Source organism: Mustela nigripes, chromosome 2 (genome assembly GCF_022355385.1).
Source record: "Mustela nigripes isolate SB6536 chromosome 2, MUSNIG.SB6536, whole genome shotgun sequence".
Lineage (NCBI taxonomy): Eukaryota > Metazoa > Chordata > Mammalia > Carnivora > Mustelidae > Mustela > Mustela nigripes.
The window spans coordinates 16,538,690-16,561,056 of record NC_081558.1 but is presented as its reverse complement, the minus strand read 5'-3'; the positions used below and the strand labels follow the sequence as shown (position 1 = coordinate 16,561,056).

General features: G+C 46.7%; 1 protein-coding gene across 1 annotated transcript in view; it reads left to right on the top strand.

Moving 5' to 3' along the window:
• LRRC2 (leucine rich repeat containing 2) overlaps positions 1–22,367 on the top strand; it is a 42,376-nt gene that overhangs the window by 1,855 nt on the left and 18,154 nt on the right. The window contains exon 2 of the mRNA XM_059387812.1: positions 15,237–15,380. Within this exon, the coding sequence (XP_059243795.1) occupies positions 15,256–15,380 (125 nt within the window). The 5' untranslated portion in view covers positions 15,237–15,255. The remainder of the gene's footprint in view (positions 1–15,236; positions 15,381–22,367) is intronic.

Sequence of the window (22,367 nt, the reverse complement as noted above, 5' to 3'; positions counted from 1 at the left end):
TCTTCTTTGGAAAAATATCTGTTCTTGTCTTCTGCCCATTTTTAATTGGATTGTTTTTTTTGGGTGTTGCATTGTTTCAGTTCTTTATATATTTTGGGTACTAACCCTTTATCTGATATGTCATTTGCAGATATCTTCTCCCATTCTATAGGTTGCCTTTTAGTTCTTTGATAGTCTCCTTTGCTGTGTAGAAGCTTTTCATTTTGATTTAGCTCCCATAGTTTATTTTTGCTTTTGTTTTTCTAGCCTCGGGAGACCTATCTAGAAAAAAACATTGCTATGGCTGGTGTCAGAGACATTACTGCCTGTGTTCTCTTCTAGGATCTTTATGGTTTCAGGTCTCACATTTAGGTCTTTAATCCATTCTGAGTTTATTTTTATGTATGGTGTGAGAAAGGGGTCCAGTTTCATTCTTTCGCTCACTTATTCTTTGATCATATGTAGTGGATCCGTTCTCCCAGTACCATTTGTTGAAGAGACTTTTTGACATTGCATATTCTTTACTACTTTGCTGAAAATTGATTGACCATATAATTAAGGGTTATTGCTGGGTTTTCTGTTCTGTTCCATTGATCTATGTGTCTGGTTTTGTGCCAGTACCATACTGTTGTTGTTGTTGTTGTTTTTCTAGTACCATACTGTTTTGATCACTACAGCTTTGTAATATGACTTGAGGTCTGGGAATGCGATGCCTCCAGCATTGCTTTTCTTTTTTCACAGTTGCTTTGGCTATTTGTAGTCTTTTGTGGTTCCATATACATTTTAGGATTGCTTGTTCTAGTTCTGTGGAAAATGCTGTTGGTATTTTGATAGGGATTACATTAATAAAATGGTAATAATCACAAATGGCAACACATAGAGCATAGTACCTTCAAAATCCAACTATTTTGTAGCTAGAGTTATTATGTCTATGTCAGACAAAGGGTGTTTCTCTGTTTAGGGTGAAGGCATATGAAGAGTCTGTTGTCCATAAGCAGGGGTGGTTGTAAGGATCCTCTTGGAACAGACAGGGTTGGGGGTTGGGTGGAGGATGTGGATGGGGGGGATGCAGTGAGATGGGAGCAATTCCTGATTAACTGATTGTCAGATTGTCACAATGTTGGTTATCAGCAAAACATCTTTGCCTAATTAGTAAAAATCACTAAAAAGAACCTAAATTCACCTATGTTTTCAGAACTTTAAAAGAAGCAAGGTGAGGGCACCTGGGTGGCTCAGTTGGTTTAACAACTTCCTTTGGCTCTGGTCATGATCCTGGGGTCCTGGGATCATGAGTCATGTCAGGCTCCCTGCTCAGTGGGGAGTCTGCGTCTTCCTCTGCCCCTCCCCCCTCATGCACACTCTCTCTTTCTCTCATGCGCGCTCTCTCTCATTCTCTCTCTTTCAAATAAATACATAAAATCTTAAAAAGAAAGAAAAGAAAAGAAAAACAAGGTGAAACCCAGACCTGTGATAGCTGTAGCTTCCAACATTGAAAACAGTTTTGCATTCTGAAGCTGCTTTTCCCGTGGTTCTTAGCTCGGAGTGCAGAGAGCACGGGGCCCTTTCCCCTCTCTGGCCTGTTTTATTCCGCATGCTTCAGGACGGCCTGCGTGAAAAGGGAGGTGCAGTCATCCCGGGTTGTTGGGCTCACGTTGGCCAGCTTGTTGTTTGCCCCGTGCCAAGCCCTCCCCTCCGAAATGTGTTTTGTCTCATGCCGGGCTGAGTCACATAGAATAGATAGATAGTTTATCAGCACATGTCCTACAGATCATATTATCAGCTGACAAATATAGCCCGTGAGCGCACAGGCCAGGAGGCTCCAGTGTGTGGCGGCCGTGTCTCCGCAACCCGGATTCCACCAGGCAGGCAGCGGTCAGGGGAGCTGGGGCTGCCGCGCAGTCACGGGTAGGTGGCCATCGTGGGGGTTGGGACGTGGCAGGGGCAAGTGACCCTCGGCTCCTGAGACTGGGGGATATTGGGGGGTGCTGGGAGGGAGGGGGCTTGTGGCACCTGACTGGAGGATGGGAGGCAGCTCCTCCTTGTTTATCTCTTTCCCACCGTGCCATGGCAGGACAGGGGCAGACACCCCCAGCGGGACACTATTGGGGGAGGATCATGCGTTTATCTGCATTTTAGGGCAAGAACTAGAATTGAATGGAGAAGGAGAGAATGTGGCTAGGGCAGGTGATTTCCCCCCCCCCCCCCGCAAGGCTATGCTGGGGGCAGGGGGTTCCCCGAGATTTCTGCTCCTGGTTAGTGGGCGCCCCCCGCTGCCAAGTACCCTGCCCCAGTGCCCAAAGCTGGGCTCAAGGCTTTCTGTTCCAAAGCGTTGTCTCTGGGAAATAAATCAACTTTGTTTGTGTCTTGGGTGCCCTGGAAGGGATGGTTGACATCTGCCGGGGGAGTCTTTTCCTTCTGGGACTGTCTCACCCCCTTGGGGAGAGAGTGAGGGTAGGAAAGTGCTCAGAGACCCAGGGGAGAATCATCTGGCTTTGTAAGCAGCACAGCCGTGCCCCTGTGACTGTTTTCCTCCAAATCCTCTCCGGGAACTCAGGGGCTGGTGCGATCTGGCAGAGAACCTGTGCTAACTGTGCCCGGGACAGAAGAAGCCTCAGGTACTCATATCTTCCCTTTCACTTGGTGATGATGTCTGTCTTCATTTCTTTTCTTTTCTTTCGATAAATGCTTTACTAGGTGCCGGAGACTATCTTAAGCACTTGCCACAAATTATCACACGTGACCCTGTCCCCAGTCCTCTGAGTGGGGTGCTGCTGTCACACCCATGTTCAGATGAGTACATGGAGGCACAGGGAGGATAGGTGACCGTCTCAGGGACACGCAGCTGTAAGTGGAGGAGGCGGGACTCCAGCCCGGGCTGGCAGGCGGACTCTGAGAAGGTCCTCCTAATCCCTTCCCCAGCCTCTGCCTCCCAGCCAGGATTTTCTAGTTTAACAAATTACCATGAAAACAATGGGTGTTCCCAGGGAAACTCAGACCTGGCGACAGAAAATGTAATTTAATTTAGAATTTGGCTGCAATATCGTGACTATACTGACCTCCCTTGAGTATCGAGTCTTTAATAACCCTATTGTTTCTATCAGAAAACTCCCTCTGTGTTCTGGCTCTGGGGTCCAGGCAGCGGCCTTATGTGAGGGGTGAATGGGATTTGTGCATCGTGAAAGCCCCTTGTGGGCCGTGTCTTTGTTTCCTCTGTACACCGGTGTCACCAGGAATCCCCATGGTTATAGACGCTCCCTTAGTTCCAGCAAGGCTAGTGATGGGTGTCTTATTCACATGGGGGCTGTGCTGGGAAGAATGCTGTGGAAAGCCTGGAGCTGGTCTGCCCAGAGGAAAGAGAGGCCCTGGGGGTTCTGATGAGCAGGTGGGGACCGTAGGGTTAGGGCTCTCTCCCCATGGATGTTCAGATGACCAACTGCTCTGACCTCAGCTCTGTCCCTCAGACTGTGCATGCAGTGTGCCCTCTGCCTGGACACCCCCCCCTTGCTGCTGTCCCTCTCCCAGCCTGGGCAAGGAGGCGCCCAGAATGACTGGGCACCTGTATTGTGGGGTTAGTTGGGTCTTCTCCCCCAGATCCTTTGTACCTTAGACTGTCAGAGATGTGAGCCCTGTACACAGCCTTCCACCCACCTCTGCCCAGTCTGCCATTTGACCAGAAAGGGGAGGATGAGGTGACCAGAAAGTGCCCCTCCCGCCTGGAACCCTGGCATTCGTCTTCTGAGTGGGGACGAGTGCTCTGGTGCCAGGGGACATGTTTTTCCAGTCATGCCCTCTGGCTCGGACAGTGGATGGCTCCATAAAAGGGATTCCAATGTACCTGGGTTGTGGAGGGGGTGTGAACAAGTATTCAAGCAAATTCTGCATGGACAGTCCCTTTCCCTTTCTCCAGGGTCCCTGTGGGACCTCGCAGAACCCTCCTCTCCACACGCACTTGAGGGCATCCCTCCTCTTCTGACCCGACAGCCTGTTCCGCCTCCATGATCAAATCCACGCGCAGTACTGAAATGTATCTCTGTGCGCGTCTGTTCTCTCCCGATGGAGAGCTCAGGGGCAGGGACATTCATCCTTCCCCATTTGATGAGTGCCCATAATGTCAGTTATTTGGGTTCCCAGGAATCAAAGAACAGAAATGCACACCAAGTAAACTGGCTTCACACACAGAGTTTCTCTGTTGAGGTCCAGAAGCAGGAGCCTGTCTACATTCCCTCCAGGGCTGCCGTCTGTCACCATCTGTCCCCTGGTGACCGCTCAGGGTGAGTGGCTGACTCTCCTCCCACGTCTGGGGCTTCTCAGGTGGCTGCCTCTGTCGGTGAACCGTGGCCCTTCTCTTCACAGTCCACGGTCAAAGTATAATTAAACCAATGAGCAAATAGTTCAACTCCTATTATGTGCTGTGAAGTGAATTCGCAATAGTCTGAGAGATAAATAATGTGAGAGATAAAATAACGGGGGGATCTACCTTAGGTGAAGAGGCTGTGAAGGCTGTGCTGAGGAGAGAAGACTGAAGCTGAGTCCGGGGACATGGGGTGCAGGGATGCTAGGCAGATGGAGGAAGAGGGTCTAGGCAGAGGGCATAGTGTGTGCAGAGTCTGAGGTACGAAAAAGTGCGGGGTGGGTGAGGCACTGAGGAGGAGAGTGCTCAAGGGCGGGTCATGCCAGAGTCTGACCCGGGCCCTGGGATCTCCCCCTCACCTGGGAGAGAAGTCTTTGGAGCGCTTGATCCACGCAGTGGCAGGATCTCATTCTCGGCAGAAAATGACTCTCACTGTTGTGTGGCAAATGGATTGGATGAGGGTGAGTGGGAAGTCAGGACACCAGCTGTGAGGCTTCTTCACGCCTGAGGCCAGCTGGGGCACTAGCTGGTGGTGAGAAATGCGTGCCCTCTAAGACTTGGGTGATACATTGGGCTTGCAAACCAGCGAGCATGTTTGTGTACATGGTCTCGCTCCCATGGTGGGCAGGGTAAAGAAGTGGAAGGCATAAAGGAGTGACCTCCAGGTAAGGACAGAGTCAAGGTGAAGAATTGAGGCAGCCAGGAATGGTTAGATTCTAAGGGAGGAACTCTGGAAGGAATTGTGTTTCTCTGAGATATGCGTGAGACTTCCAGGTGGGCATGTCAAGTAGGTGGATAGACGTGGACACCAGAGGTTGCTACACATTGAGACTGAGTCTTATTTTACTATCCACTGTGTTAATGATTTATTGCTACATAACAAATCACCCCTGACCCTTACAGCTTAATACAACAAACATATTTTGTCACAGTCTCTGAGCATTGGGAATAGCTTAGCTGAGTGGTCCTGCCTCAGGGTCTGCTGAGATGACTTTTGGGGCTGTTACCATCTGAAGGCTCAACCGGGGCTGGAAGATCTGCTTTTAGACAGCTTCCGCTCACGTGGCTGCTGGCAGGAGGTCTCTGTTCCTCTCCGTAAGAAGCTTCTTGCACAGGGCTGCTTGGACCTCCTCATGACACAGTGGCCGGCCCAAAAGAGAGAGGAGTGCCTGGTGGGACTTGGTTGCAGAAGCTGCACACCATCACTTTTACCACACTTTATTTGTTAGAAGTGAGTCACTGAATTCAACCCATGCTCAAGGGGGAAGGAATTAAGTTCTATACTCTTAAAGGAAAGAATATAAAGGAACGTGTGGGTACAAAGGAAAGAATATAAAGGAACGTGTGGGTACAATTTTAAAGCCATCGTATCCATAAAGCAAAATCTAGTTTATTGTTCACAAAAGCTGGGATGTGCACACAGGACTGGCCAGTATATTTGTATGGCAGGGGCACCGCTGAAGGGGCTAGCATTGTGAGCCTTGGAGACCAAGTTGGAGACCCTACCTCCCCCACCCCCACCTTCTCCTCCACTCTCAGTGTCTGTCTACTGGGCCAGCTGTATCTTGCTATTGCCCAAGGCCCACGCTGGTTGCTCTGTACATGTTGGACACTCTGCTGTGGGGAATGGCTGGACACCAAGCAATGGAATCTTTGCTCGGGAGTTGGTGACTTAGCAAACCCACTTAGCCTTGAGCCAGCTACCCATCTGGAGCTGGCAGGAGATGAGAACACACACACCGGTATCTGAGTGTCACCGGGACAGAGAGTGAAACTGATTACAGCAGCTCCCCATTCCCAGTCCCTCTCTGTGCTGACCTGCCGGGCCTTTCCCTCTTGGGCCAGTCACTTTTGTCCTGAGAATGTCTCTAGCAGGTGACAACCCAGCACAAAGCGGAGAAGCAGGCTCGGGGCTCTTGCAGGCCGAGGGCAAGTCAGCAGGGAGGGGCAGGCCAGGAGTTTTCTCTGTTGTGATCTAAGTGCCTACAGAACTGCTTGCATTGTGCCAACTGACCCGTGAAGCCTACAATATTTACTCTCTTGCCCTTTACTGAAATAATACAGTAAAGCAGTAAAGCAGAATGTTTTTCCAGGAGGAATTTTCCTTTCTACTGTGAATCAAACTTCTGAGACTCTGATTGTTGACGTGTCCACTCAGGACCCAGAACTCCAAGCCCTGGAGAAAAATGAGCCTCAGGGCACTCTGCCCCAGAGTCCTTTCTGCTGCCATGAGTGATGTCACTATCGTCCTCTCTTCTCTTCTAGTCTCAGGTGTTTTCTTCTCTTCCGTGGCTGCGGACCCTGCAGCCCCAAATCTAGGGATCCGTGTTCTCGTGCTTCAGCTGTAATACAAAGCCAGATAGATCTCCAGCAGGGAACTGGAATCAGATGTTCCCTTGGGTCCATGAATCTTAGCTGTCAAATCCATTAGGGCTCAGGCTAATGCTCTGCATTTCTTATGGTGCCTCAGGAGAGTCTGCTTGGATGTAGTGTTTCCTCTAGGAGGATATTGCTGCTTTATTTGAATTGAGGTTGTCTCACACGACATCCTGTAGAGGTGAATTTCTCTTTACTGCTTTGGAATAGGGTATCATGGTGCTCTTTCTATAGTTCTGGAGAAACCTAATGCTTAGGAAATTGCATTTCAGGGATTTGCTGAAAGGCTGTGTTGACTGGAGCTCATGCTACAAAAAAGAGATGAGCTTTGTAAATTCGCCAGGGGACCGTCTCTCTTTCCGGAACCTGCTGAGGGACTGGCCCCTGTGTCCCGTCCTTGGTATCTCCCTCCTCTCTGCTCCCCCGTGTGGCTTTGTTCCCAGAGGGAGGGTCTCCTTTCTGTCCTGGAATGACTCATTGGCTCCTATTATAAAACCACTTTTCTGATCTGACACCCACCCATAAGAGCTACTATCTCCAGGGTTGATCTTGAACCTGCCCTGTTGTCTAGGGAGGCCTAGATTGAGCCCTGTCCTGCACAGGACACCAAGGGCGGGGCTGGACCTGGCATTTGCGGTTGGTTATTTCTTAGCCTCCCAGGCTTTCTGGGCAGTACGTGCAAACCTGTAGCAAACGTGGTCATCTCTCACTGTTCTTAGACCCTCTATGTTTTGTCACACACATTTGCAAACAGAACATCTCACAGGTGACCCTGATTTAAATTCCGGCACATTCAAAACCTTCTTAATTGAAGAACAGAAACTCCTTCTCTGTTTCGCAAGATACGGGGGAAATGGGGAACATGGTTAGATGACAAATAGGATATGCTCTTTCCCATCAAAATACTGACACTAATATTGATTTACAAGTATTTAAAAAACAGAACCCAAAGGCATCAAGAAGAGACCATTCCTCTAGCATGCAAACTTGAATTACATTTCTCCAAATGAATGCATGGGAACTAATGAGCAATGGTGTGTGTGTGTGTTTAAGGCACAGGCAGTTAATGGACAGATCCGGTAACTCCCCAAGGGCTTGCTGGTCTAGGAAAATGACAGTCACTCAACAGCAGAGGCTGAGTCAAGCTCGTTGGTCTAGAACACACACCCTGAACAGGGAGCAGTCTTCCAGCTTTAAGTACCCTGGGCTGCCTGGGCTGTCCACATTGCTCGGAAAGCTCACTTTACTCTGGCTTTTTTCTTTGCTTTTATGTGTAGACTTGGATTATGTACAGCGATTGCCTCAAAGCCTTTGAGTCTGCCTGGTTCTTTCTCTCTTTCTAATTTTTCTCCATTTCAGGCTGGGGACTGTGCTCTCTTGTGTTCAGACTGGTGCTTGGCATACTTCTATGGAAGCTTTTTTTTGGTTAAAAGCCAACTTTGGTTAAGATGTTTGCAGCTGAGGTGCTCCTGAGCTGAAAATGACAGAGTAAGGAACGTGGTAAAAGACAAATGGCATGTAGTGGTTTTTGGTTCTGGGGGACACGGAGTCAGGCATCCTCCACCATGTCTCTCCCGTTGAATGTGGTTCTAAAACCCGGAAGGAGCACACGAAACAGGAGTATGAAGACTGTGAAAACCAGCTGGTGGCAACAGAGTAAGGGAAAGACCCCAGAATTCCAAGTACAGAGAGTCTGTGGTATGTTTCCCTTCCCCCCTCCCCTCCAGTGTTGTACTGCCTGGACTCAAGGCAGCCTGGAACCCACAACTGGGCACAAGGGTACTGAATGTCACTCCAGGAGAGGAAAAGGGGACCCCTCATGCTCAGAGAGAGAGGTCAAATCCCTGTTTTTCTTTTCTCCATCCTGTCATGCCTCGGGCCCTAAAGGATTCAGTGATAGCAGGAGGTGCAGGGGCATGGGGGCAGGGGTTTGATAGTTGAGGGCCTCAGTCACTCAAAACTTTGAGAAAAGGGGTCTTTCCGTTTGGATCTGAGGAGTTGCAGGCCCCAGAGAGTGGAGGAAACTCTCATTGCTTTTTCTATCCCCAGGGCCTCCTGCTACTTGGCCCCCAAAAGTGGGTGCACAACAAAGCAGGGGGCCTAAAGCCCCAGCTCTCTGGGCAAAGGACTATAAAAGGGAGCCTCAGCAATCTAGAAGAACTGGGGGAACAGAGGAGAGGGAAGAGCTCTGAGAACAACCATAACGTTGTTTATTTATTTTTTTTTTCACATAAGCAGAATATCTTTAATCTATCATACACTTATTTTAAAACAAAAAGCCAATAAAAACAAAATTTGTATCTGAGCTAGCAGCATATATAATACTTTAAGAAACTGTACAATACATTTTAGGCTTTTAGTTATATTTTCTACTTCAACACAATCTGACTATAGCATGTAATAATTCAGCTTATTTATTCATTTAACCAGTTTACTACTAAATAATCTAAGCACTTAATTATTTTCCTTATTCATTCATATATATGTATATAGGTACAAATATATATATATATATATATAGGTATGAAAAACCCATCTGGCCTTGATTTGAGCCTGCGGTGAAGTTGCCACATTGAGAAAATGGCCTGATATGGAAAGATAATTTTGGTAAATCTCATGTGTTTTCAGAAAAACATGTATTATAGACATATAAAAATCCTGAGACACTACAAACTAGAAATCTGAAACCAAGAGACAAATTCAACAATTCACATAAAACATAAAGTGTCTCACTCCTTACATTCTTCAATCACATCACACAAAATATGATCTCTTTTGTTAAAATTCAAATTAGAGAATGACGCTTAGATTTTATGAAGCCCAGGGACAGGTTTTTAAACTACCTGGGAGGGGACGCCTGGGTGGCTCAGTGGGTTAAGCAGCTGCCTTCGGCTCAGGTCATGATCCCGGCGTCCTGGGAAAGAGTCCCACATCGGGCTCCTTGCTCCGCAGGGAGCCTGCTTCTCCCTCTGACTCTGCCTGTGCTCACTTTCGCTCGCTTTCTCTCTGACAATTAAATAAATAAAATCTAAAAAAAAAAAAAAAAAAAAACTACCTGGGAATTCCTAATCAAATTCACATTTCTGGGGCGCCTTCCCTTTACCTATCTATGACTGTAGAATCTGCCCTTCTTCTCTAATTAGTTTCCTATCCAGCTTGATTTCATATATTTGATTAGACTTCAAATAAAAGATATATTTGTGATATTTGTACCTCACCTTTAAAAATCTAGGATCCCAACTCTGCAAGCATAAAGATTTTTCTGCCTGCTCTTTAAGTATCTTCTTTAGATGGTCCGTAGATTAGTTTTAGGGAACACTTTTTGTTGTCACTATAAGGTACCAATCCTATGATGACAAATTCGCCATTATCTATAGTTTGATGGAATGGTGGCATGTAATATTTTCAAAGCCAACATTTATTTATTTGTTTGTTTTTATTTCATTTCCAATTAACATAGATCATAATACTAGTTTCAGGTATAGAATTTAGTGATCCAGCACTTAAAAGTGCTGGGCTCACCACAAGTGCCCTCCTTAATCCCCATCACCCGTTTAAACCAACTTTTATTTTTATTTATTTTATTTATTTATTTATTATTATTTTTTTAAAGATTTTATTTATTTATCAGAGAGAGAGAGGGGGAGAGAGCGAGCATAGGCAGACAGAATGGCAGGCAGAGGCAGAGGGAGAAACAAGCTCCCTGCTGAGCAAGGAGCCCGATGTGAGACTCGATCTCAGGACACTGGGATCATGACCTGAGCCGAAGGCAGCTGCTTAACCCACTGAGCCACCCAGGCGTCCCTAAACCAACTTTTAGAAAAGACTTACTTCCTGAGAGAAATGTGATTTTTTTTTTTAAAGATTTTATTTATTTATTTGACATAAACGTTGTTTAGAGCTCCTGGGCTCATCCTTGAGCCTTCCCTGGGAGTCTGATCCTTATCAGCATGCCTTCTGCTGTTTGAGCCTAAGGGCAGGGTAGACCATGGCCTCCATCCCAGACGGCCGCTGGGGGGCGCACATGGGCAGTCCACCCGTACAATCTGAGGACAGTCCCCACCCTGGGAATTCTAGTCCTAGAAGGCCGGAGGAGGGAATGTGACGTCTGAACTGAACCACCTACTGTGTCAGTCATCAACGTAGTGCCTCTTGGCTTTGAACATAGCCTTCAACGTCTGTGCTGTATGACACACTGTGTTGTTCCTTGAAGTACTTGTCCTTTCAAGTGAACAACCCGTTCAGCCTTCTCAGGGGACAGCACTAAAGGGACAGTACCGTGGAAGGAGTTCTCCTTCCTGTTCCGGTGTGGGCAGGAGGGGGCCAGCAGGGGTCTGGGTACACGAGCTGGCCCCAGCCCCAGGCCCAGAACCTGGTCCTTTGCAAATGGACAGCCCTGGCTAGCAAGAAGCTTTCTGCAGTGCTCTCCACCTAGAAAACAGAGCCCTCGTGAAGCCCCTGTGCTCAGAAGGCTTCCTACGACCCAGGACCCACACTGCATATGTCCGCACCCTTGGTGACTGGTCAGGTGGCCTTCCACCCTGGGGTGGGGGGCGTGGCCTGTCAGTTGCCCAGTGAGCCAGACCAGCCTGACCAAACCAGAGGACTACCCTGCTCTCCACTGCGCTGAGCTGCAACTTCTAAAACGAGGTTGGAAGCCCTTCCAAGTTTGTCCTTTCTGGAGTCCTCTCCCTCTGCCCTCGGGTGTGAATGGAAAGAGAAAGGACCAACAAGAAGTCGGAGATAAAAAGAACTAAATGGCAACTTTAGAAATAAAATAGACAATCCCTGAAATAAAATACTCCCTGGATAGACTCATAAACATAATGGAGATGATATGGGAAGGTGTGGGACATTTGAAGATGGATTGCTGGATATTATAAATCTGAAAAAAGAAAGGAAAAGAGATGCTAAAAAAGCCAACAGCCTCAAGAATCTACAAAATGATATTGAAACGGCTAATATTTGTTTTGTCCGAGTCCCAGAAGAGGGGAGGAAGAGGGCATTGCAGAAAAAAAAAAAAAAATAGCTGGAGAAAAAACGATGGCCGAAAAATCCCCCAATTTGGCAAAATTTAGAACCTCCCGACCAGAGGAGCTAGGGAAATCCCACACGGCATAAACCCAAAGAAACCCATGCCCAGATTTGTCATAATTAAACAGGAAACCCAGAGACAAGGAATAATTCTCAACACGTCGTGGGAGAAACGTGACGCGTCACCTTGATGAGACTTATAGTTCCAACTACTGTACCTTTCTCGTGGGAAACCATGGAGGCCAGAAGACACAGGCAGTGTCTATAAAATGTTGAAAAGAATTACCTCAGGATTCGCTATCCGGCAAAAACCATCTTCAGGAGTGAAGGTAGAAAAAAAAAAAAGGAATAGAGGAAAAAGGAAAAAAAAAGGAGTGAAAGTGAAAAGAAGATATTCAGGTGAAGGGGAACAGAGGTTTTGTCAGCTGAGGTCTCTGTCTGAGGGGACTGTTTAGGGGAGTTGTTTAGGCAGAAGGGAAATGCTACCAGAGGGGACATGGGACAATAGGAATGAGGGAGGAGCCACAGATACGGTCCGTATCAGGGTAGATGTGATGGGCTAGCGTCCTCCTCGTGAGTTCTTTAAAAACATTTCAGGACTGGAAGCCCAAAATAGAACACTGACAGATTCAGTGCAAGGGACAATGGCAGCACCGAGGCGAGAGCCTAAGGGACCTCAGTGGTAGTGAGGTTTCCACGACTCACTCCATGGGGTAAAATATTGTTTCTGATGGGCTATGAGAAGTGAAGCCGGGAGCTTATCCTCCCTAGGGCAGCCATGAAAAAGGAAAGACTACGCTGAGAAACAGAGTCCAAAACACAACAGAGAAAATAAATTGAATACTAAAAAGATGTTCAGATAAACACAAAAGGAGGCTAGAAAGTGTAAAAAGAAAACAAAAGAGGAATCCAGCAGAAAATGGGTAATAAGTGAATTTAGACCTAAATGCAAAGTATCAGTAATTATGGTTAATGTAAATTGCTCAAATACACCAATTAAAAGACGTTGTTGGAATGTGTGAAATAAATGATCCAACAAGATTCTGTCAACAGCGGCTCCAGGCTGGATACGACTATTGATCTCAGGGTTGTGAGTTCAAGCCCCACACTGAGTATGGAGCCTACTTAAAAAAAAAAAAAAAAAAAAAAAGTAAAAGGTTCTGTCTACAAAATCTCATACCAAATATAACTGTATAATTAGGTTAAAAATAAAAGGTTGGAATCGAAGAACATTTGTGAATCATGTATCAGACAAAAGACCCGTGCTTAGGACATAGAAAGAGCTATTACAAGTCAACAATTAAAAAGACAAATGGCCCCATTTAAAATTTGGCAAAGGATATGAATAGACATTTCTCCCAAGAAGGTATAAAAATGGTCCATAAGTACATAAAAAGATGTTCAGTCAACCTCATTAGCTGTCAGGGAAACGCAAATCAAAACCACTAGAGACCACTGCCCCCACCTACTGGGACGGCCATGGTGGGAGAGAGTGGAAGAACGAGCGTAGAGAGGATGTGGAGACACCAGAACCCTCATGCTCGGCTGTCAGGGCAGGAACATGAGGCTGCTGCTTTGGGGAAACAGTCCAACAGTTCCTGAAAAGGTTAAATAGAGTTCCAGGACCTTCCAATGCCTCGCTCATGTTATTGACCCCAGAGAATTGAGAACATCGGTCCGCACAAAAAGGTGCATCTCTTGTACCTTTGCCAGAAATCTCCTTGAGGTAAAAATATTTAAAGGCAGACAAAAGACAGTCCCAGATGTCAGAAATGAAGGGAAAGATGGAAGTAAGCCGGGGCCAGCATTTTCAGCTCGTTAAGATGAAAATGATGGCTCTCCAGCCTTCCACTGCGCAGACAGAAGCCGGCTTTCCCGCTCAGCCTGGCAAGCCCTTCGTGGCGAGTACACAGCTGAGTCTGAAGATCAAATATTTGCTTTTGTGTCCCCAAGGACTGCCATTTAGAAGCATCTGGAACTGGAGCAGAGAATATTCAACAGCCCTACGATTGGCGCGCGTGTGTGTGTGTGCGTGTGTGCATGAATCAGGAAGTGGATGGAGCCAGATTTCAATGCTACTAAGTAGGGGAAATGTAAAACGATAACTAGGAAGTTATTTTTAGATAAGGGAGATCAGCGCAGGTTAGAGGAATGAACATTAAGAAGTACTTTTACATCCTGACAGTTTTTTGTTTTTTTTTTTTTCGGTGAACAAATAATCACTTAAGGCAATGAATAAAATAAAAACAAGATGGGGCACCTGGGTGACTCAGTGGGTTAAAGCCTCTGCCTTCGTGATCCTTGGCCCCCAAGAGCCCTGCATCGCATTGGGCTCTCTGCTCAGCAGGGAGCCTGCTTCCTCCTCTCTCTGCCTGCCTCTCTGCCTCCTTGTGATCTCTGTCTGTCAAATAAATAAATAAAATCTTAAAGAAAAAAAAAAAAGATGGGAACATAAAAAGGAGAGAGGAAGCTCACTGAGTGGCCTGAGAGAGGAGCAATCTGGATGCAAACCTCTTATTCAGTTTTCGTTTATCGACTTCACAAATATTTACAGAGAGTCTGCTGTGTGCCAGACACTGTGCCGGGTCTCATTTCGATGAAGGGCCAAGATGCACCTGCCCTTGACTTTCCTTACATACACAGAGACCAGCAGCCTGTGAAGGTTCATATTGCAGGGGACCCTCGCAGGACCCGTCCCCATGCTCTGTGTCGTAGTCAGTCCCTACTGGGAAAGTGCTCATGGTTCTTGGTGCAAGGATTGGTTTTGTTGTTTAACGGTGACTGCTGGTGTAGTCTCAGGTCACCAGGCGTGCGTGTGTGTGTGTGTGTGTTTTCTGATTAACTCACAAACGTACCCTTGAGTCTGGTACAGCCCTAGTGGAAAGATGAGCTGCTAGAAAATTCAATAGAACATGGAACCAAGAGGCTTATGGAGGGCCCAGGGGGCTTTGGGAACCCCCAAATCTGGCTGAGAGGTAGAGCTACAAGTGTGACCTTCTAGAGGAGCCACAGGCTGGGTGTTGGACTTGACTTAACCCAGAGTACCATCAGGCTTTAAGTACATTAGCAAACTGCCATTCTGGAATTCACAGGGCATTTCATCATTACTTATGAGGATGGATTCATTCTTGTTTCATTTCAAAGTTCATGCTAAAACTGGGGTGCCTGGATGGCTCAGTCGTTGGGCATCTGACTCTTGGTTTCAGTTCTGCTCGTGATCTCAGGTTGGGATCTTGGAGTCCTGGGATCCAACTTCAGTGTGTTATGGTCTCTGTGCGGAGCCAGCAGCCAGGAGTCTGCTTGTCCTTTTCCTTCCGCCACCACCTCCCCACCTCCCCCACCCTGCTCTCTGAGCCCTTTCCCCATCGCTGGCCGGCATGCGCACTCTATCTCAAATAAATTAAAAAAAAATCTTAAAAAAAAACCAAGGTTGTAAGAAAACTATTTTCTCTTGTGTGTGTGTGTGTGAAGCTGACATATTGTGTTTTTTAAATAGGTAATTTCATGCTCCCAAAATGGGACACAAAGTGGTCGTGTTCGACATTTCTGTCATCAGAGCCTTGTGGGAGACGCGCGTCAAGAAGCACAAAGCTTGGCAGAAGAAGGAGACAGAAAGGCTCGAGAAAAGCGCATTGGAAAAGTATGTGTTTTCTCTACTTGCCTGTAGCTTCTTTAGTGAGTGGGGGCTAGGCAAGCTGTGGTCATGTTGTAGAGAGGAAGGCCCTTCTGGGATTTCTCTGTGACACTTACTCATTGGACTTTGAAGCCATCCCACTGTTGCCCACAGCGAATGTCTGATTCCCATAATCGCGAGCCCATGGTGTACAGTCCCACATGCATTCCAGGCACTGTACCAGGCACGGGGTGCACAGCGATGACACAGTAAACTCTCTCCCATGCCCTGGAGCAGCTCAAAGGTACTCCCTGTCATGTATTTCCATCCTTACCAGTTGAGCTGAATGTGGACTAAGACTTGCTCTACTGATACCATTTTTTACTTGGTTGCAGAGGAGATAATTTGTCTATGCTCGTGTAAGCTCATGATACAGGAGGAAAAGAGAGTGATAGGTATATGAAATGAAGCTGATCGCTTTGGAAAAACTCCATTTGGGATAACCAAGGGCCACACAATTGACTCAGCACTGCACAAATCCAAGGCAGTAGGACCAGTTGGAGAGGTTGCACATGCCGGTGGCTTTGCATCTCTGACTTTTTAATTCCCTATGAAGGATCCAAAACTGGAGCTCTTGCATGATGTGCGGAGGGTGTGGTTTATATAAGAAAGGCAGAATGGGATTCTGATCAGCAGACCCAGTTTCCGAGGAGGTCCATAACTTTATCTCAAGTTGGCAAGGGTTGATATTTTTCTGTGCTTTAAGTTTTATTTTTATTTGTATTTTTTTTAAAGATTTACTTATTTATTTGACAGAGAGACCCACACAGCAGTAGAGAGAACACAAGCATGGGGATTGGGAGAGGGAGAAGCAGGCTTCCTGCAGAACAGGAAGCTCTACGTGGGGCTAGATCCCAGGACCCGGGGATCATGTCGTGAGCTGAAGGCAGATACTTAACGACCGAGCCACCCAGGTGCCCCTGTACTTTAAGTTAAAAACAAAATGTGTGGGCTTCCTGGGTGGCTCAGTGGGTTAAACCTCTGCCTTCAGCTCAGGTCATGATCTCAGGGTCCTGGGATCGAGTCCTTTATCGGGCTCTCTGCTAGGCAGGGAGCCTGCTTCCTCCTCCCTCTCTCTCTCTCTCTGCCTGCCTCTCCGTCTACTTGTGATCTCTCTCTGTCAAATAAATAAAAAATCTTTAACAAAACAAAACAAAATGTGTAAGGTGTGAATGTTTCTCTGTTCTTGGCTCTCCATTCTTATGAACTATCTGGATCAAACCAGTACCTTTTCTGATCATGTTTGATAATTAATTAAGCTGTTACTGTAAGCATCACAGCCACTCCAGGTGGTTACCCTTATCCCCAACTTGAAGACGAGGAAGTTGGGACCCAAATGTCTTACCCAAGTTGACATAGCTGGTAAGCGGAGGATTTGGCCAAGATCTTTTCCCTGCACAATGCTGCAGTCACACATAGTTGGGACGTTCTTTTCACTTGCACTAATCGGAGGTTATCCAATATGAGATGAATCTTGAATTTAAGAATTGGAACCTCAGACTGGGCAACACCTATGGCAATGGGTCTGAGCGATCTACACTAGCACGAATTACACAGGTCCCTGGACCCTGTGAGCCCAAAGTGTCTCTCAGCTCTGCTCCGACCTTCTCCTTACTCCTAGCATCTGGGTTACTCTAGGGTAGGACAACTTGCTAAAGGGGGACCCAAGCCCTGGGGGTTTTGCGGGAAAGTGTCTGTAGCTGATGTAACCCCCTGAGGGTTCTGGAAGCAGGAGGCATCTGCAGAGAGCTAGGGTCCATCTGCTTTGGAGTGGTTTTTGCCTCTTGGCTTCTTTCATCCTGCTGTGAAATGACTTTGTAGACAGCTTCCCATGGTTCCTATGTACCGGGTTGGCCCTGAATGGGGCTGGTGCCCTGTCTTATCTTGCTTGCCCTAAGACAGAAAACTTCTTAGGGAAGTTAGGTTTTTCTAGCTCAGGATAAGAAAAACAGCCATCAAATTGACTGGGCAGGTGAGGGTGAAGTAGGGATAGTGGAGGGAGGAATGTGGGGGTTCAAGGAGCAAGCTGATAGGCTTCCCAGGACCTGCAAAAAAATGAACGTATGAATGAATGAATTTCCCTTTTTTGGCAGGTGTCTCTGAGTTTCTGTACTGCGATTCATGCTGCGATTCTTAACACTATTTGTAGGGTAACTTTAGTTTCTCAAGATCTGTTTCCTGCGGGGAAATTAACATATTGAAAACCCGACGAATGTCTTATCAGAAAAAGCAATTATCTGGTTAATTTAATTTTATGAAAACAGGCTCTAGCTTGCTCTGTGACCTCACTTCATGGTGCTCCATTTTGTAAGACTGTCTTTATTTCATGAAGCATGTATCAAAACTTAAAAATGATAAACAGAGGAGCTCCTGGGTGGCTCAGTTGGTTAAGCATCGGTTGCTCAGTTGGTTAAGCATCTCAGGGTCTGGGGATCAAGTCCCACATTGGGCTCCCTGCTCAGTGGGGATCCTGCTTCCCCCTCTGCCTGCTGCTCCCCCTGATTGTGCGTGCTCTCTCTCTTTGACAAATAAATAAATAATATATATATTTTAAAAAAGCATTTTAAGTAAAGATACAATACAGAATAGCATCCTGCCTGGATGAAACTGAGTCACTGAGTGGGAGAAATAGAAGAGCAGCTGGAAGGTTCTGAGTGAGGACTTTTTCACCCAGGAAGGCTCTCTGCCATCTAGGCTAGGATTGTGGGTTCGTTCCTTAAGGGAAGAGCACTTTATTTGCACATTTACTGATTTAATTAGTGAAACTGTAATGGCATTGTTTTACACGTCTTGTATTTGAGGTTCTGCTAAAATTGATTCAAGGGGATGATTATTCAGTTATACGGGTGATAACGTATAAAGACAAAGACAGTTTATTCATGTATTTATTTATCTCTTTTGATCTTTTTCCCCCATTTTTTTTAAATTGAAGGGCAGCCGACACACTATGTTACACCAGTCTCATGTGTACAAGGGAGCGATTCAACAACTCTATTATCTTATGCTAGACTGTTTACTGATTTTAATCACTCTGGAGGAAGAGAATGGAATTGAAAAAAAGAGTTGACTCTCACCAAAGTCTTGACTCTCACCAAAAAATAGTTTATATTCTCATGGGGTTTCAGAGGGAATGGGATAGAAAACATTTAAAAAGAAATCCCCAAAAGATTTGGTATATGCTTCTTTTTAATGAGATGTGTCTCATATCTTTTCTTTTCTCCATTATATGTTAGCTGCCCCCAAATATGTGAGCCATTTATGTTGGTTTGTTCTTCGCAATAAAGGAAAGATGTATTCTGTAAAGCTTAATGGGCATCGTTTCATTACATTGGCAGGGTAGCCCTTTGGACTCAGTCTAAGAAATGAGGGTAAAAGAGATGTTAACCTGAAAAGTGCTTGGTGAGCACAAGGCTTGGTGAACAGTGTCTGTGCTGTTGGCTGCTGCCATTTTGGGGGGATTTCCTCTTTCCTTCAATCTGCATGTCTTAGACCCAGGGTCTGCCTCACAGCCCTGACTGCTACAGTCTGATCTAGATCCATAGGCAGGCATTTACATTTATTTATTTTAAAAGATTTATTTATTTATTTATTTATGGTGGGGGGAGAGAGAGACAGAGACAGACAGACAGCATGCAGGAGTAGAAGGAAGGGCAGAGGGAGAGAAAGGAGAGAGAGAGTCTTAAACAGGCTCAATGCCCAGGGCAGAACTGGACACAGGGCTCGACCCCAGGACCCTGAGATCATGACCGGAGCTGAAATCAAGTCTCCGATGCTTAACCAACCGAGTTGTCCAGGTGGCCCTAGGTATTTACATTTTTAAAAATCACATGGTATTAAAATATACTTAAACTATACAGAAGAGCTAATAAGGAAAAGTAACGATCCCAAGCCCATCCCGCCACTTTCTCCCAGTATGAAATTCATCTCCCTCCATGTGCTGGCCTTTTTTTAAACTTATACTTTTATGACATTACATGGAGATGTCATAGGTAGATCCTGAAGCCCTGCCTCCTTGCTAGCCGAGTGCTTACCCCGGCTCAGCTCGCTGTGACTAGGACCTTGGTAGGGTGGTAGCCAGGCTAGCCAGGGCCATCGGCAAAATATTTTTTTCAAATGCTCCTCTTTCTCCCAGCTTAATGGCAAGCTTGAAACTCCAATGATACCCAAAGTCATTTTGGAAGAGCAAAAAGTGTACACGTAGACCTGGGGAGCCAACCCTGCCGAAATTCAGGAACGAATGTCCCAGGCAGACAAAAGAGCAATGCAAATATTGAGGCATGGGTTGTCCTGGGTGTTCAAGGAGGAGCAAGGGAGCCAGTCAGCAGACCAGGAAAGCAAGCGACTGCACCACTGGATGTGGCCAGACAGACAGGTGAGGGCACAGCCTTGTAGGGCTTTGGAGACGCAATGGGACATTGCTTTGCTGGGTGAAACAAAGAGCCAAGGACAGAGTGTGACTGTCATTGTGATGGGCTTACTTAAAATGCTGGGCAAGTTTAGACCCTAGGGAGGCAAGAGTGGGGCAGAGGATGGTGCCTTGGGCAAGAATGGAAGCAGGGAAGGTGGTGGGGAGTGGCGTGATTCTTGGAGAACTGACCGTTATCTCTTGATGGATTTGATATGAGGCATGAAGAAAGTATGGAGCCAACGATGGGCCTGAGGTTTTTAGCCAGAGCATCTGGAAGCCTTTTACGGAATGGGTAAGAGGCAAGTTTTGGGGTGAAGATCAGGAATTTGGGTTGGAACATGTTAATTTAATTTAATTTTTTAAAAAATTTTAATTATAAAAAGATTTTATTTATTTATTTGACAGAGATCACAAGTAGGCAGAGAGGCAGGCAGAGAGAGAGGAGGAAGGAGGCTCCCTGCTGAGCAGAGAACCCGATGCGGGGCTCGATCCCAGGACCCTGAGATCATGACTTGAGCCAATGGCAGAGGCGTTAACCCACTGAGCCACCCAGGCGCCCCTGGAACATGTTAATTTTAGACATTCAGGTGGAGCTACGGGAGAAGCAAGGAGTCAGTGAGGCAGTCTTGGCTAGATAACTGTAACTGGGCATCATCAGCATACAGATCCATTTAAAGCCATGCACTGCGAGATAGCCAACGAATGAGTGTAGATAGAGAAGGGCAGAGGCCCAAGGACTGGGTGTTGGGACCTTGGAGATTCGGAGGTTGGGAAGTTGAGGGGAAGGCAGCCCAGTGACTAGAGAGGTAGGAGTGGAATCGGCAGAGAGAGGGAGCCAAGGGGCAATCAGGCTTGATGGGGGAAGAAAAGCTGTGCCGAATGTTCCAGATGGGTCAGAGGAGATGAGGACTGGATTTGGCTACTGGGTCTAGCGAAGTGGAGGTCGTGATGACCTTGAGAACAATTTCCAAAGAAGGGGGACGCCGAGCGAAGGGCGTTCAACAGGGGGATGGGAACGGAGAATTGTGGATGTGAGCCAGCACAGCTCTTTTGTGGGGTTGGCTGTAAGGTGGAGCAGAGAAGCAGGCTTGATGGAAGACATGCCATTGCAGGAAGGTGGGGGTGGGGTGGGGAAGATGATGGTGGCAGTGTTGCCCTTTGAGTTGGGAGAAAAAACTGAGTGCATGTGCTAATGGGAGTGATCCTCAGGAGGGAAATACTCAAGAGACAAGCAGGAAGTCCTTGAGCCAGTGAGAGGCTGGGTGCTCAGGAGGGGGGTAACCAGGAGGATCTGGGAGAGTTCTTCCAGACCAGCCGAAGCACAGGCAGAGCTGACAGGAACAGACAGGAGCAGGTGGTGTGGATGTGGTGCTGGGACTTCCAGGTGTTCTGTTCTCTTTCATTTCTTCCCTCCCTGGACTAGAAGCTCTGGGGTAGAGGATGGGGTAGGCGGTGATGGAGGTTTGCTTGAAAGGGAGAAAATGTGTTAAGAGTCACCTAGGGCCTACAGCAAAGAGATGAGCTTGGGAGTGTGGTAGGGCTTCTGGGAAGCAGCGAGGGGCCTGGGTCAGGGGCTACCATCCAAAATGAGGCCAGTTTGCAAGGTGGTGAACTTTCCTTCATGTTTGTGTCCTGGATGGGTGCATGTGCACAACCGGGGGGCGGGGGGTGGCAGGCAGAGGAGGGGGAGTGGATACCAGCTAGAGTGACGTTTGCTAGGTGCATGGGAAACAGCAAGAGAGGTGCAAAGGGGCTGAGGAGGGACTCGGAGGTGATGAAAGTGGGACCATGAAATGTTATTTATAAAAGCCTTACTGAGGAGCATAACTTACACACAGGAAACTACATGTATTTAAAGGATACAATTTGAAATGTTTGATGTATGTATACGTCCCTAAAACCATCTCCACAATCAAGATAGGGTCACGTTTGTCACCTTACAAGCCTCTCCTCACTCTTGGTGGTTCTTTCCTCTCATCCCTGTCCTTGACAGGGCAGTCACGCCTTCCTGTCTTTGTAGATGACTTTGCACTTATTAGAGTCTTTTTTTTTTTTAAAGATTTTATTTATTTATTTGACAGACAGAGATCACAAGTAGGCAGAGAGGCAGGCAGAGAGAGAGAGGAGGAAGCAGGCTCCGCGCTGAGCAGAGAGCCCGATGCGGGACTCGATCCCAGGACCCTGAGATCATGACCCGAGCTGAAGGCAGAGGCTTTAACCCACTGAGCCACGCAGGCGCCCTGCATTTATTAGAGTCTTACAAATCATTTTATATAAATGGAATACTTTTTTGGGTCTGGATTCTTTTATTGATTGATTGGTTGATTAATTGATTACCTGGATTCTTTCGTTCAGCCTGATGACCTTGAGATTCACTCATGCGGTAGTGTGTATCAAGCTTTCATTTCTTTTTATTGCTGAGTAGTGTGAATAAGCTACAGTGTGTCCATCCATTCACCTGTGAAGGTGTGTTTGGGTTGTTTCCAGGTTTGGGCTATAAAGCTGATATGAACATATGCCCCTGTCTTTGTATGGATATATGCTTT